Source organism: Triturus cristatus, chromosome 4_1, assembly GCF_964204655.1.
Source record: "Triturus cristatus chromosome 4_1, aTriCri1.1, whole genome shotgun sequence".
Lineage (NCBI taxonomy): Eukaryota > Metazoa > Chordata > Amphibia > Caudata > Salamandridae > Triturus > Triturus cristatus.
The window spans coordinates 292,924,464-292,937,419 of NC_140585.1; the positions used below are offsets into that span (position 1 = coordinate 292,924,464).

The 12,956-nt window shown below is 49.2% G+C and overlaps 1 protein-coding gene across 5 annotated transcripts in view; it reads right to left on the minus strand.

The window, feature by feature from the left end:
• LOC146854315 (uncharacterized) overlaps window positions 1–12,956 on the minus strand; it is a 186,194-nt gene that overhangs the window by 49,683 nt on the left and 123,555 nt on the right. For 2 of the 5 annotated variants that reach the window (XM_085652115.1, XM_085652116.1), the window contains exon 5: window positions 9,452–10,885. The exons of 2 other annotated variants lie outside the window; for them this stretch is intronic. In XM_085652115.1, coding sequence (XP_085508241.1) covers window positions 10,719–10,885 — 167 coding nt within the window. In that variant the 3' untranslated portion in view covers window positions 9,452–10,718. Of the gene's footprint in view, window positions 1–9,451; window positions 10,894–12,956 lie in introns of those variants that run through there. One more of the 5 variants, XM_085652117.1, reaches the window with a different exon arrangement.

The window sequence follows — 12,956 nt, forward strand, 5'->3', positions numbered from 1 at the left end:
GGAGGGGTGGTGAGCCCATGGGACTGATTCGGAGATCCATAACGTTTGTCTCTCATAGCAAACGGGTGCGACACTGGACCCTGTTAGTCACCATTTACAAGATTGGAGATGTCTCATTGGCCCTGTTGACTCATTGCCTGTAAGTTCACTTGAATGTACTACGTGCTAGGTTTATGTTAACAAAATGCCAATAAACAGATTCCATAATAATAATTAGAGCATTGGAAGTTGAGCACTCCATTGTAAACAATGGAGTGCTCTGGGCTTCTAATGGCTAGTAGAAGCCCAGAGAGCAACATTCCTTTGTTTCCTTTTACAGCTGCTGCTGTGAACAAAGGCCTCTCGGAGCCCGAGGGGATTTAAACCCCTTTGGGCTCCAAGAGGCCCTTGTTATTACTAATTAGATCATTCTACCAGTCATTAAAGGCCCACTCCTTTGTTAAAGTTTAACGCTGGAGCAGGCCTTTAATGGCCGGTAGAGCCCGCTAGGTTGGGCTCTAAGGCTATATTATAGCCCGCTAGGTTGGGCTCTAAGGCTATATTATAGCCCGCTGTAGCTGGGCTATATCAGCCATTAAAGGCCCGCTCAAGTTTAAAGGCCTGAGTTGAAGGCAAAGACCTTTAACAAGAGAGCAGACCTTTAATGGCCGGTATAGCCCAGCTACGGCGGGCTATAAGGCTATTAGAACATTCTGCCCCATGAGGGCAGAATAAAAAACAAAGGCCTCTCTGAGGCGGAGGGTGTTGAAATCCCCCTCCTCTCCGAAGCCTTTGTTCACAGCTTTTGCGGTTTATGTTCTACAGCTAACTGCCGAGCTCAGGGCTACGGTTGTTAGCTGTAGAACATTCACAACAAGACCTCTGAAAGGGGGCTGAAGTCAGCCCATGGTTCTCTACAACTTGGCTGCACAGCTTTATGTAGTTCAGCCAAGTCAGGGAGACCCAGGAGCCGAGCAGCATTCACCTCTCCCTCCTTCTGTAGCTCTAGTGACACTGAGTTACAGGAGGAGAGAAGGATGAAGGCTGTGTGTGTCCTGCATGGCCTCCACCTTTCGCTTTCCTCTGCCTAATTTATTTTTGAGAGGCAGGAGAAAGAGAAAGGCTGGGGCTGGGTAATAGGACATTGAAATGTCGAGAGCAGCGGGCCTACACCAGTTCATATAGGCCTCTGCTGCTTCATTGCCTTTAACATTTGTTAAGCGCACTACATACCCGCGAGGGTCTCAAGGCGCTGGGGGGGGGGGGGGTTTTGGGAGGTGGTCTGCTACTGATCGAACAGCCAGGTCTTCAGTATCCTCCTGAAGGTCAGCAGGTCTTGGGTCTGTCGTAGGCTCAGTGGGAGGGTGTTCCATGACTTGGTGGCGAGGTGGGAGAAGGATCTCCTGCCGGTGGTTGTTTTTCGGATGTGCGGGACGGTGGCGAGTGAGAGGTCGGCGGAGCGTAGCTGGCGGTTGGGGGTGTAGAAGGAGAGCCGTCTGTTGAGGTAGGCTGGGCCGGTCTTGTGGAGTGCCTTGTGTGCGTGGATGAGGAGCTTGAAGGATGTCCTCTTGTTGACGGGGAGCCAGTGTAGGTTTCTCAGGTGGGAGGTGATGTGGCCGTGTCGTGGTACATCGAGGATCAGTCGTGCCAAGGCGTTTTGGATGCGTTGTAGCCGATTGCCGAGCTTGGTCGGGGCTCCCGCGTAGAGGGCGTTTCCATAGTCGAGTCTGCTGCCGACGAGGGCCTGGGTGACTGTCTTTCTTGTATCGGTCGGGATCCACCTGTAGATCTTGTGGAGCATGCGGAGGGTGTTGAAGCAGGAGGAAGAGACGGCGTTGACTTGCTTGATTATTGAGAGCATTGAGTCGAGGATGATTCCCAGGTTGCGTGCGTGGTCGGTGGGGGTTGGAGCTGCCCCCAGTGCCGTTGGCCACCAGGAGTCGTCCCAGGCTGACGGGTTGGAGCCGAGGAGGAGGACCTCCGTCTTGTCCGAGTTCAGCTTCAGACGGCTGATCTTCATCCAGTCGGCGACGGCCTTTATTCTTTCGTGGAGGTTGGCTTTGGCGGTGATGGGGTCCTTGGTGAGGGAGAGGATCAGTTGAGTGTCGTCGGCGTAGGAGATTATGTTGAGGTCATTTTGTCGGGCGACGTGTGCGAGCGGGGCCATGTAAATGTTGAACAGTGTCCGGCTGAGGGAGGATCCCTGGGGTACGCCGCAGATGATCTCAGAGGCTTTGGAATGGAACGGGGGAGGCGGACGCTCTGGGTTCTGCCGGAGAGGAAGGAGGTGGTCCATTCCAGAGCCTTGTCTCGGATCCCTGCGGTGTGGAGGCGTGCGCGTAGTGTGCGGTGGCAGACGGTGTCGAAGGCGGCACAGAGGTCTAGGAGGATGAGTGCTGCGGTCTCCCCGTTGTCTAGCAGGGTCCTGATGTCGTCGGTGGCGGCGATGAGGGCGGTCTCGGTGCTGTGGTTGCTGCGGAACCTAGACTGGAAAGGGTCCAGGATTCTGTTCTCTTCGAGGTATCGGGTTAGCTGTCTGTTGATGATTTTCTCGATGACCTTGGCCGGGAAGGGTAGCAGAGAGATGGGCCGAAAGTTCTTGAGGTCTCTTGGGTCGGCCTTGGGAAGGTCACGGTCTCAAGGGAGAGATTGATGACATTGCGCAGGTGGGGTGCGATGGAGCTGCTTGCTTTGTTGAAGACGTGGTGCGGGAATGGGTCTGACGGAGAGCCGGAGTGGATTGTGCTCATGGTCTTGATGGTGTCATCGACGCTCACGCTGGTCCAGGCTAGCAAGGGGACGTGGTCGATGGTGTGCGGAGGGTCTGTTGTGTTGCTGTCTGTTGGGGCTGTCTGGGTGTTGAAGCTGTCGTGGATGTTTGCTATCTTGCGGTGGAAGAAGGTGGCGAGGGAGTCGCACAGGGCTTGCGACGGCGGGATGTCGTTGGTGTTGGAGCTGGGGTTGGAGAGTTCTTTCACGATGTTGAAGAGCTCCTTGCTGTCGTGTGCGTTGTTGTCTAGGCGGTCTTTGAAGGAGGTCTTCTTGGCAGCCCTGATGAGGTGGTGGTGGTTGCGGACGGCGTCCTTGTGTGCTGCATGGCTGTCCGGAGTTTGTTCACTGTGCCATTTCTTCGCTAGTTTTCGGCAGGCTTGCTTGGAGGCTAGGAGTTCTGGGGTGAACCAGCTGGCCCTCTTGCTTGTGTCTCTTTGGGGGGGAGGGGTTTCTTTAGCGTGGCGAGGGTGTTGGCGCAGTCCTCGATCCAGCGTCTGAGGTTGTGGGCAGCGTTGTCGGTGTTGGGGGGTTCGGTGGGTGGGCTGAGAGCGAGGTTTGCATGTAGTTGGTCTTCGGTGATTTTGCTCCAGCGGCGGCGGGGGATCTGTTGGATGCGGTGGTGTGTGGTTGGTTTCTGGAAGGTGAAGTGGATGCAGCGGTGGTCGGTCCAGAGGAGTTCGGTGGTGTGGCTGATGGAGACGTGCGGGCTTGAGGAGAAGACGGGGTTGAGCGTGTGGCCGGCGGAGTGGGTGGGCGTTGTGATGAGTTGTCTCAGTCCGAGGTTGGCGAGGTTATCGATCAGGGTTGTGTAGTTGTTATGTTATGTTATTTATTCTTTTATATAGCGCACGGCTACTCAAAAAGAGTATCCCGGCGCTTTTTTGGAAAAGGAGGGCTGCAACACAATAACATAACACCGTTAAAAAAAGGACAGAATGCCAGACAAATACATGCAGGAAAAACAGGCTACTGGGTAAACAGCCAGGTTTTAAGGCCTTTTCTAAAAGCTAGTAGGCTGGAAAGCTCCCCGCAGAGTGAACGGCAGAGAGTTCCACAACTGTGGAGCCAGTAGTCCAAAAGAGCGGCCTCCCAGGCGAGCTCTCTTCACACGCGGAACAACCGCCAAAAACAGGGATTCCGACCTCAAAGACCGGGTCGGCTGATAGAAGACCAGTCTCTTTTGAAGATACTTTGCTCCCACCGCGTGGAGAGCTTTGTAGGCCAGAGTCAGAGCCTTGAAGGCAATCCGTTTCCGGATAGGGAGCCAATGCAAGGTTTTCAACAGGCCCGATGCACTGGCCCGTCTATTTACTCCAAAGATTGCTCTCGCAGCAGCGTTCTGCACCACTTGGAGCCGCTGCAGCAAATACTCTGGCAGGCCCAGGTAAAGAATGTTAGAATAATCCAACCTGGACCCGATCAGAGCCTGCACTGTCAGTTTCCTATGCTCCTCAGACAGCAGGGGAAGGAACCTCCGCAGCATCCTAAGGATGCCGAAGCAGGTACCCGACACCCCGAGGATCTGGGATTTCAATGTTAGCCCCTTATCCATCTTGACCCCCAGATTCTTGGCGACTTGGGAGGAACAAGACGGAGGAAACATATTAATCGGCCACCAGGCCTGCCAGTCTGGCTCTGTGTCGCACCCAAAGAAGAGTACCTCAGACTTATCGGAATTGCACTTAAGGCTGTTCAGTTGGAACCATTGGAAAACAGCCCCAAGGCAATCCCGGATACTCTCCCCGTCAAAGTCTCCTCCTCTCTTACACGAGAAGATGAGCTGGGTGTCGTCGGCGTAGGATATGATCTGGGCCCCATACGACTCCGCCAATGCCGCCAACGGGGTCATGAAGATGTTGAATAGGGTCGGGCTCAAGATGGAGCCCTGTGGGACCCCGACTCCCAGAGGCGGCATCATGGCGGAATCTGGCGAGGCCCAGACCGTTTGCCGGCGGCCGGCTAGAAAGGAGGAAAACCAGCCGAGCACCGTCCCCCGCAGACCTATCTCAAAGAGTCTTGCGAGAAGGCCATCATGGGGGACGGTGTCGAACGCCGCCGACAAGTCCAACATCACCAGCATGGCTTTGCCCCCAGAGTCCAAAACCCCTTTAATGGTTTCTGAGACCTCAAGGAGCGCAGTCTCTGTGCTGAGATGGGGACGAAAACCCGACTGGGTGGCGTGCAAGATCTCGTTGGTCTCAAGAAAATTGGAAAGCACAACCTGAACGTGCTTTTCCACAATCTTCGTGAGAGCCGGCAGCAGAGAGATGGGCCTATAATTGACCGGGGCCTTCGGGTCTAGGCCTGGCTTTTTGAGCAATGGAATCACCATCGCCTGCTTCCAGGCGTGCGGGACCACTCCCTGACTCAGCGAAAGATTCATCAGCGGGTTTGCCAGTGGATTGATCACCTCCGCAACTTTCGCTAAAAATTTAGCAGGGCATCGGTCGAGGGGCGAGCCCGATTTGAGATTGCCCATTAGCGCTAAAGAGTCAGGGGCAGAGAGCGAAGGAAACACACTCAGCGTCACACCAGGCCAAGCCCGCGGGGATAAAATGGCCTCAGGATTAGTCTGGTCCGTGGGCCCAGGCGATGGAAAAGAATCCTGTATGCGTTGGATCTTGCTCGTAAAGAAATCAGCAAGGTCCGAGGCCCAGGTACCAGACGGTTTTTCGTCCGAGGTGTTAGACCATGGAGAAATAAATTGTCTCACAATGGAGAAAATCTCCTTGCAGGAGTTAGAAGCAGCTTCTATTCTCCTAGCTAGATATGCTTTTTTTTCCAGGCGAATGTCCCGGTGATAGGCCTTGACCACCGTTTTATAGGTCAGCTTGGCTACAGTATCATATTGTGCCCGCCAAGCTCTCTCGGCCACCTTACACTGCTGCCGCGTAGCCAACAGTGCTGCGGTAAACCAAGGCGCAGAGACCCATTTCGGTGTCAGGCGGGGTGTCAGTTCCGGAGCAAGATCATTCAGCCTGTCTAGGAGCCAAGCTTGCAGGGTCTCTAAGTCCCTATCCAGATCGCCAGAGAGGGAACATGGGTGATCCACAGCAGCCTGGGCCAGCATCTCTGGGGTCACACGATGATATGCCCTATGGACACGACCCTGTTGCTGTGCCAAGGCAGCCACCGGTTTAACTGTGCCTTTGATCGTAAATTTGGCAAGCAAGTGGTCTGACCATAGTACTGGTATAATCTCAATCACCTCGAGAGGGGAAGACGAGAATACCTGGTCAAGAGTGTGCCCCTTCTCGTGCGTAGGCTCCTGCAAATGAGGAATCAGTCCCAGCGGGGCCATAGCCTCAGAAAGTTTGATGGCAGCAGGGTCAGACGGATCATCCATCCGAAAGTTAAAATCCCCTGCCACGATGCAATGTTCCGCTTTCAGGGCCAGCCCCAACAACACGGAGTCCAGATCTTCAAAGAACGTACCGGGTGAACCAGGTGGTCTATACACGAGTAATCCCTTAACAGATTGATGTGGAGACAAAGTGATAGAAAAAGCGAGGGTCTCCGAGCCTCGGATGTCCTTCACTGGCAGGATCGCACAGGGCGTGCCTTTCTTGACCACCAATGCCACTCCACCACCCCTTCCCTTAGCTCTATCCTTCCTGAAGATGTTATAATCAGGCGGGATTGCCGTAGCGACATCTGGGTTGGAAAATTCACCCCACCACGTCTCAGTAAGCATAAGACATAGTGGCTTCACTGTATCTAGAAGCTCAAATATGTCTTGCGCATGTTTACACGCCGACCTGGTGTTTAATAGCATGCAGCGATAACCCACACTGAGGGTGTTATTGTTGGGACGTGATAACTGAGAGCGGTTAGGGCGCCAGCCACAGCCAGGGCAGCAGAGTTTCCCGCGATGGCGTCCGGGAAAGACAGTGCGACAGCCTGTGACCAGGGTGTCAAAAGAGCGAAGTTCCCCAGGGGAATAATGCAGCACTGGTGTCCCAGGGGGACACATCCCTGGTGTTTAGAACCCTACCCGCCGCTCCGATCGCCTCCGGGCGCAGACGGGCAGGACTCTGGCTTGACTCCGGCGCGAGTCCGGCGCTACCGCTGCACGTCACCGCTGCGCGCAAAAAGCGAGCATTAAGTAGGGCTCACCTGTGGTCCTAGTGAGCGCTAGAGCGCTCAAACAAGTGGCACACTCGCTACTCGCCACCCCCAAGATGGCGACCAGGCGCCAAACACGAAGGCAAGAGGAAAGATGAAACAGATCCGCGAAAAGCGCGGTGGGGGGCCCAATTTAAGGTGCAAGTATGTGGGCACACAAAGATTGACTTAAAAGCAGGGGAAAATACAATTTAGAGCAAACGAAATACAAAAACGGTATTTTTAAAATATAAGCAGCGCTGTAGATTATAATTCCAGCAGCATAGCGCGCGTGCGTGCTATTACCTTCTCCAAGGTCGAGCTACTGCCAAGCTCACGTTAAGTAGGGCTCACCTGTGGTCCTAGTGAGCGCTAGAGCGCTCAAACAAGTGGCACACTCGCTACTCGCCACCCCCAAGATGGCGACCAGGTGCCAAACACGAAGGCAAGAGGAAAGATGAAACAGATCCGCGAAAAGCACGGTGGGGGGCCCAATTTAAGGTGCAAGTATGTGGGCACACAAAGATTGACTTAAAAGCAGGGGAAAATACAATTTAGAGCAAACGAAATACAAAAACGGTATTTTTCAAATATAAGCAGCGCTGTAGATTATAATTCCAGCAGCATAGCGCGCGTGCGTGCTATTACCTTCTCCAAGGTCGAGCTACTGCCAAGCTCACCTTAAGTAGGGCTCACCTGTGGTCCTAGTGAGCGCTAGAGCGCTCAAACAAGTGGCACACTCGCTACTCGCCACCCCCAAGATGGCGACCAGGCGCCAAACACGAAGGCAAGAGGAAAGATGAAACAGATCCGCGAAAAGCGCGGTGGGGGGCCCAATTTAAGGTGCAAGTATGTGGGCACACAAAGATTGACTTAAAAGCAGGGGAAAATACAATTTAGAGCAAACGAAATACAAAAACGGTATTTTTAAAATATAAGCAGCGCTGTAGATTATAATTCCAGCAGCATAGCGCGCGTGCGTGCGTGCTATTACCTTCTCCAAGGTCGAGCTACTGCCAAGCTCACCCTAAGTAGGGCTCACCTGTGGTCCTAGTGAGCGCTAGAGCGCTCAAACAAGTGGCACACTCGCTACTCGCCACCCCCAAGATGGCGACCAGGCGCCAAACACGAAGGCAAGAGGAAAGATGAAACAGATCCGCGAAAAGCGCGGTGGGGGGCCCAATTTAAGGTGCAAGTATGTGGGCACACAAAGATTGACTTAAAAGCAGGGGAAAATACAATTTAGAGCAAACGAAATACAATACAAGTTGTTGTCGTTGTTGTTCTCAAGGTGAAAGTTCAGGTCTCCGAGGAGGATGTAGTCGGTGGAGGTCAGGGCGGGCATGCTAATTAAGTCGGCGATGGAGTCGCTGAACTGGGGGTGGGGTCCGGGGGGTTGGTAGATGAGGGTGCGTCTGAGGGTGGAGTTGGGGTCTGTCTGGATCTGGAAATGCATGTGTTCGGCGGTGCTGAGCGTGTCGTCGGTGCTGGTCGAGACCCTGATGCTGTTCTTGTGGACGATGGGGATTCCTCCCCAGACTCCGTTGGTGCGGTCTCTGCGGGTGATCTTGTAGCCTTCTGGGATGGCTATGGCGATGTTGGGTGCGGAGGAGTTATTTAACCAGGTCTCTGTCAGAAAGGTGACGTCCGGGGACGTTGTGTTGAGCAGGTCCCAGAGCTCGACAGCGTGTGTGCATGCGGAGCGGGTGTTCAGTAGTATGCATCGGAGGTGGTTGAGGTCTTTCTTGGCGGGTGGTTCGTCAGCTCTGTGGCTGGAGTAGCTGCAGTTCCGGCAGGTGAAGGGACCGTGTGTGCGTTTCGGGGCGGCCTTAAAGCAGTTGTGGGTCCATCCGGGGTTGAGAGCGTGCAGAGTGCTGGCGTCGTAGTGGCTGGTTCAGGGGCTAGGGGTTTTGGCGCTGGGCGAACATTCCAATGTTCTAATATTTCTCATATGCTCGTGTTATGCACATAACAGCTGTAAGAATTATCATCATAATGAATACCGCTGTGATAAATATTATGAGAATAAATAAAATATAAACCCCAAAGTTTGTTTATCACACATCACCAACCCATTAGTCTAATACTCCCTATTTGCCTTACGTCATGATGTTATTATTATTCAGTTAATTTCTAAGTGATGTAATATCCCTACATACCTGTTCACCAGATGGTCTTCAATTAAACATTCCGACAGACAGTCAAGTCTCTCAGCAATGGTTGATCTCTCTGCCCCTCCTTAATTTGGGAGCGTTTATATACCTTTCCCTCTTTAAAACGTCCTTTGAGCAGCCGATGAGTTAACTCACTCGGAACCCCGTATTTACAACACTAAGCTGACAATCATTTCTTTTGTAGCTTTAGGAAGTGCAGAAGCAAACGCTCTCGGTTACTTTTGGGCCCTGTTAGAAGGGAGCTAAAGTTCAGTTTGCAGAGAAGCTTTATTCTGCAGCTCCAGCCACTGCTAGCATCAAGCAAGAAAATGGAACAGTTCCCTTTAGATGAAACTTGGAACAGGAGATATGTAGCAGTTTTGCACATACTAAACATTCTGTAGGCTCCCCAAAATAAAGCAAAGAAACTCATTTTAATTTTGAGGTCTTATTTTCAAGCCTGCGCCACTTCTAAGTGAACACAATTAATATGCAATGCACTGTACCAACATGGACTATAATAACAAGCATTAAAGGCCTGTAAGGCCTACCTACATTGTCAAACACAGAGAAAAGAGTGCTGCATTTGATGCGCGTTTTGGATTTCGATAATGGTTATTGGTAAAATATAAAAACAGGTTGACAGACAAAAATAGAGAATCTAATATTCACCCGACACCCAATTTTGTATTAAAAGTAAAGGGAGGGAAATGGGAGGGGCGAGGAAGACAGAAAGGAGAGAACAATAGTATCATATAAAAATGAAGCAATGCTTACGAAGTCTCTCTTCCATAAAGCACAATGTGTGCAACACAAGTCCAACGCAAGCTACATAACACAGCTAATAACACAACATATAATACTCATGTGTTGCAGCCATCAGCTGGGGCGCTCTTGAGTCCTTCCAAAGAGGCATTTGCGGCCTTTGGGGCAGATCAAAGAAATACTTTATCACTGTGGCTGGGTTGCCCACAGAAGAGGTCAAACTGATTTGTCAACACCACCATTTTCCAGATTGATACACTTTACTCTGGCTCTGACAATACTACAACTATCATGCCACCAGAGGGGGAGTTTGAGGATGTGCATCTCGAGGGTGGGCAAAACAAACATTTCTCCAACAGCAGACATGTAAAGTAGGGAAGAGATCAAATGTTCCAAAATGATGGCCCACTTTCTTCAAAACCATCTACATCAGGTTCCAGGACAGAAGCCCCCAAACCTTGGAGGTTAGCTCCCTCTCCAGCACATCCAACTTCCCATGGAGCGTCATCAGAGCTTCAGTAGAGCGCCATCACAATTCTTCCAGCTCCCGGAGCTCTGAGGTCACTGCACCCACCACCCCCTCTAAGATCCACCCTTGAATCTCCAGCAAGGACACCCATGTTGCCACTCCAGGAATACAGCCCCCCACTTTTTCCAGTCGCCTCTCAATTATCACCACACTTCATTGAAGATGCTTTAATTTTCTCATTATTGTTCTTGTCCCCTCTCCAAGAGTCCTCCAGCAGTCACCCATCTGCTTTAAATCGCCTCCTGTCCCTTCTGGCTCCTTGATTTCGGAGTAAAAAAAAGTCCTGATTGTGTTCCTTCTTTGGTCTCCCTGACATCCTGCAGGTTATCCAGCGGGATAGTAGCCACCATGCAGTAACCTAGGCCCACGCATAGACTGCAGAAGAGCTGGTCTGACTTGCAGAAAATGAGTCGGTCTTATTTGACAATATTATGCACGCTGAGATATTTAATTTCTTGAACTAACGTGTCTTTATTTGTTGTCTCCGAGAGAAAGCTATGATCCCCACGGCAATGCACACGTACAATGATGCAATCATCATTATGATGACTGATTGTTCTGAAATTGCATTTCTCTTTGTTTCCTGAACACCTGCAAAGTGAAATTAATCAAAGTTACTGTTGCCATATACATATCCTGTACAAAAGTGATCAAATAAGCTTAAATGTTCGAAAAGTTTCCATGTCCTAACTGTTTTAAGAAACTTATAAAATAAGTATTCCCAACAATTTTTCATTACAGACACTGTTATTTAAGTTCAGGAGTAATCGGGCCACATTTGGACCCTGGATTTGTTGAACATTTGGTTGAAATGTTTAGAAATGATGGAACCTTTCATAATAAATCCAATTTGCGTTGATATATTTTGGAAATGTATTTTGACTTCTAATGACTAAAAGGTGAATCCAGTAATGCTTATAAAGCCATTTGTAACAAAAATGTTTCTTTGAGCTAATCGATCAAATTCTTGGAGAAATTCTTTGTAACCAATTTAGAGGGCTCTCACCTAAATCACAAACATTTCAGTTTGCAAAAAATCTTCTTCAGAAGCAATCCTCTCTATAAATGAAATTATAAAATGAAATTCTAAATATACACGGTCATATGTATATAAACAAATTCAGTATATATAGTTCACATTTTATTCCTAAGAAATTACTGTACTTTAAAGCCAGAAATGTGCTCAGTTTCTGGTCATAGCAAAGGAGCACCTTGTAAAGGACATATAGACACTAAATGATCTAACAACAACAAGGTTGGCTTCTGGAATACAAGAAACAGAAATCAATTTTTGGGACATTATAAACATTCAACACAACTGCCACAGAAGAAATATTTATAAAGATTTTCAATTATTTTCTCCACCACATATAAAAACATCTTCCAGTCAGTCAAATGATTAGAGTCTAGTGTATATTTTCACGAGACACCGTACAGCAACAGATACAAGTTTCAAGTTTATAGGATTTATATTGAAACCAAACTTCAGCTTACTTAAAAGGCAACACATTTGCTTGTGTATCTCTTGTTGAGCAGAGGCAATATGAATGCATTAGAGATAGAGATATACTATCATGAGTTTACCGTGTGAGTTATCAGTGGCTAAGCATCTGCACATTATGGGCAAACTTCTTATCAAGAGATTTTAGGTCCTTACTGACTCAAAAGCATAACCTCTCTCTTGTTACCAAATAAGTGCAAAACATATATCCACATTCTGAGTTACAATGAGGAAAGGAGGACAAAACACTTTTCTAAAAGTGGTCAAAAAGGGTCATACAAGTCATTACTCATCCCTTCAGACAGTGCATTGCAGTTGGCGGCATTAGCACAGTAGTGCATTACAGGCACCCCTAAAGCACCAAACTGCAGCTCAATTGTGCGCTGGGATGTGAACCGTTGATATATTTAGTGTGGCATTGTTAAAAATAAAAGCAGTACTAATCTCATGCAGGGTGGCGCTTCCTTGAATGGTCTTTTGTCGCTACACCAGCCTCTCCATAGAATAACAGGCCAAATAATTTGGCTGATTAATTTAAACATTTTAGACGAAATCTGTACTTGAATGGATGTGTGAAGGCAGATACACTGAATAATCCTAGCCAAATTAATTGTTAAAATGAATCACTAATAGTGAAAGCATTCTTGCCAACCCTATCAATTTAGGTGGTAGGCTACCATTTTAACAATTCCTACCTCCTACTGATTTCCCAACACATTCTTACAGCTTTTTAATGCCATCAGATTCCAATTAGATCACAAATCACTGTCTTCTGAGCATGTGCTGTTTACACCTTTAAGGGGTAAGGTCAGGCTTTTATTTAAAGCAGTTTTCTTTTATGCCATATTACAATCAGGATTAAATGTTGTGCTTCTGAAAGTTTCCCGTTACTGGAATTTGAAAAAGAGAGGTGGAATAAAAACGTAAGCTTTTAATACCAAACTTATGAAGGTTTTTCTTTTTGACATTTTATCAATGCAAACATACATGTCCCAGTTTTTCTGTTGCTGCTGGAGTAACTAACTTAGTGGTATGGAAAATATAGCCTGTCCATAGCAACCAGAGCTCACTCACTGGCATGTAATGTATGCTTAGTGATGTCATCTGGGTCAGAAGCCACATGCCTTTTGATCTACATCCAATTTCATGTCAT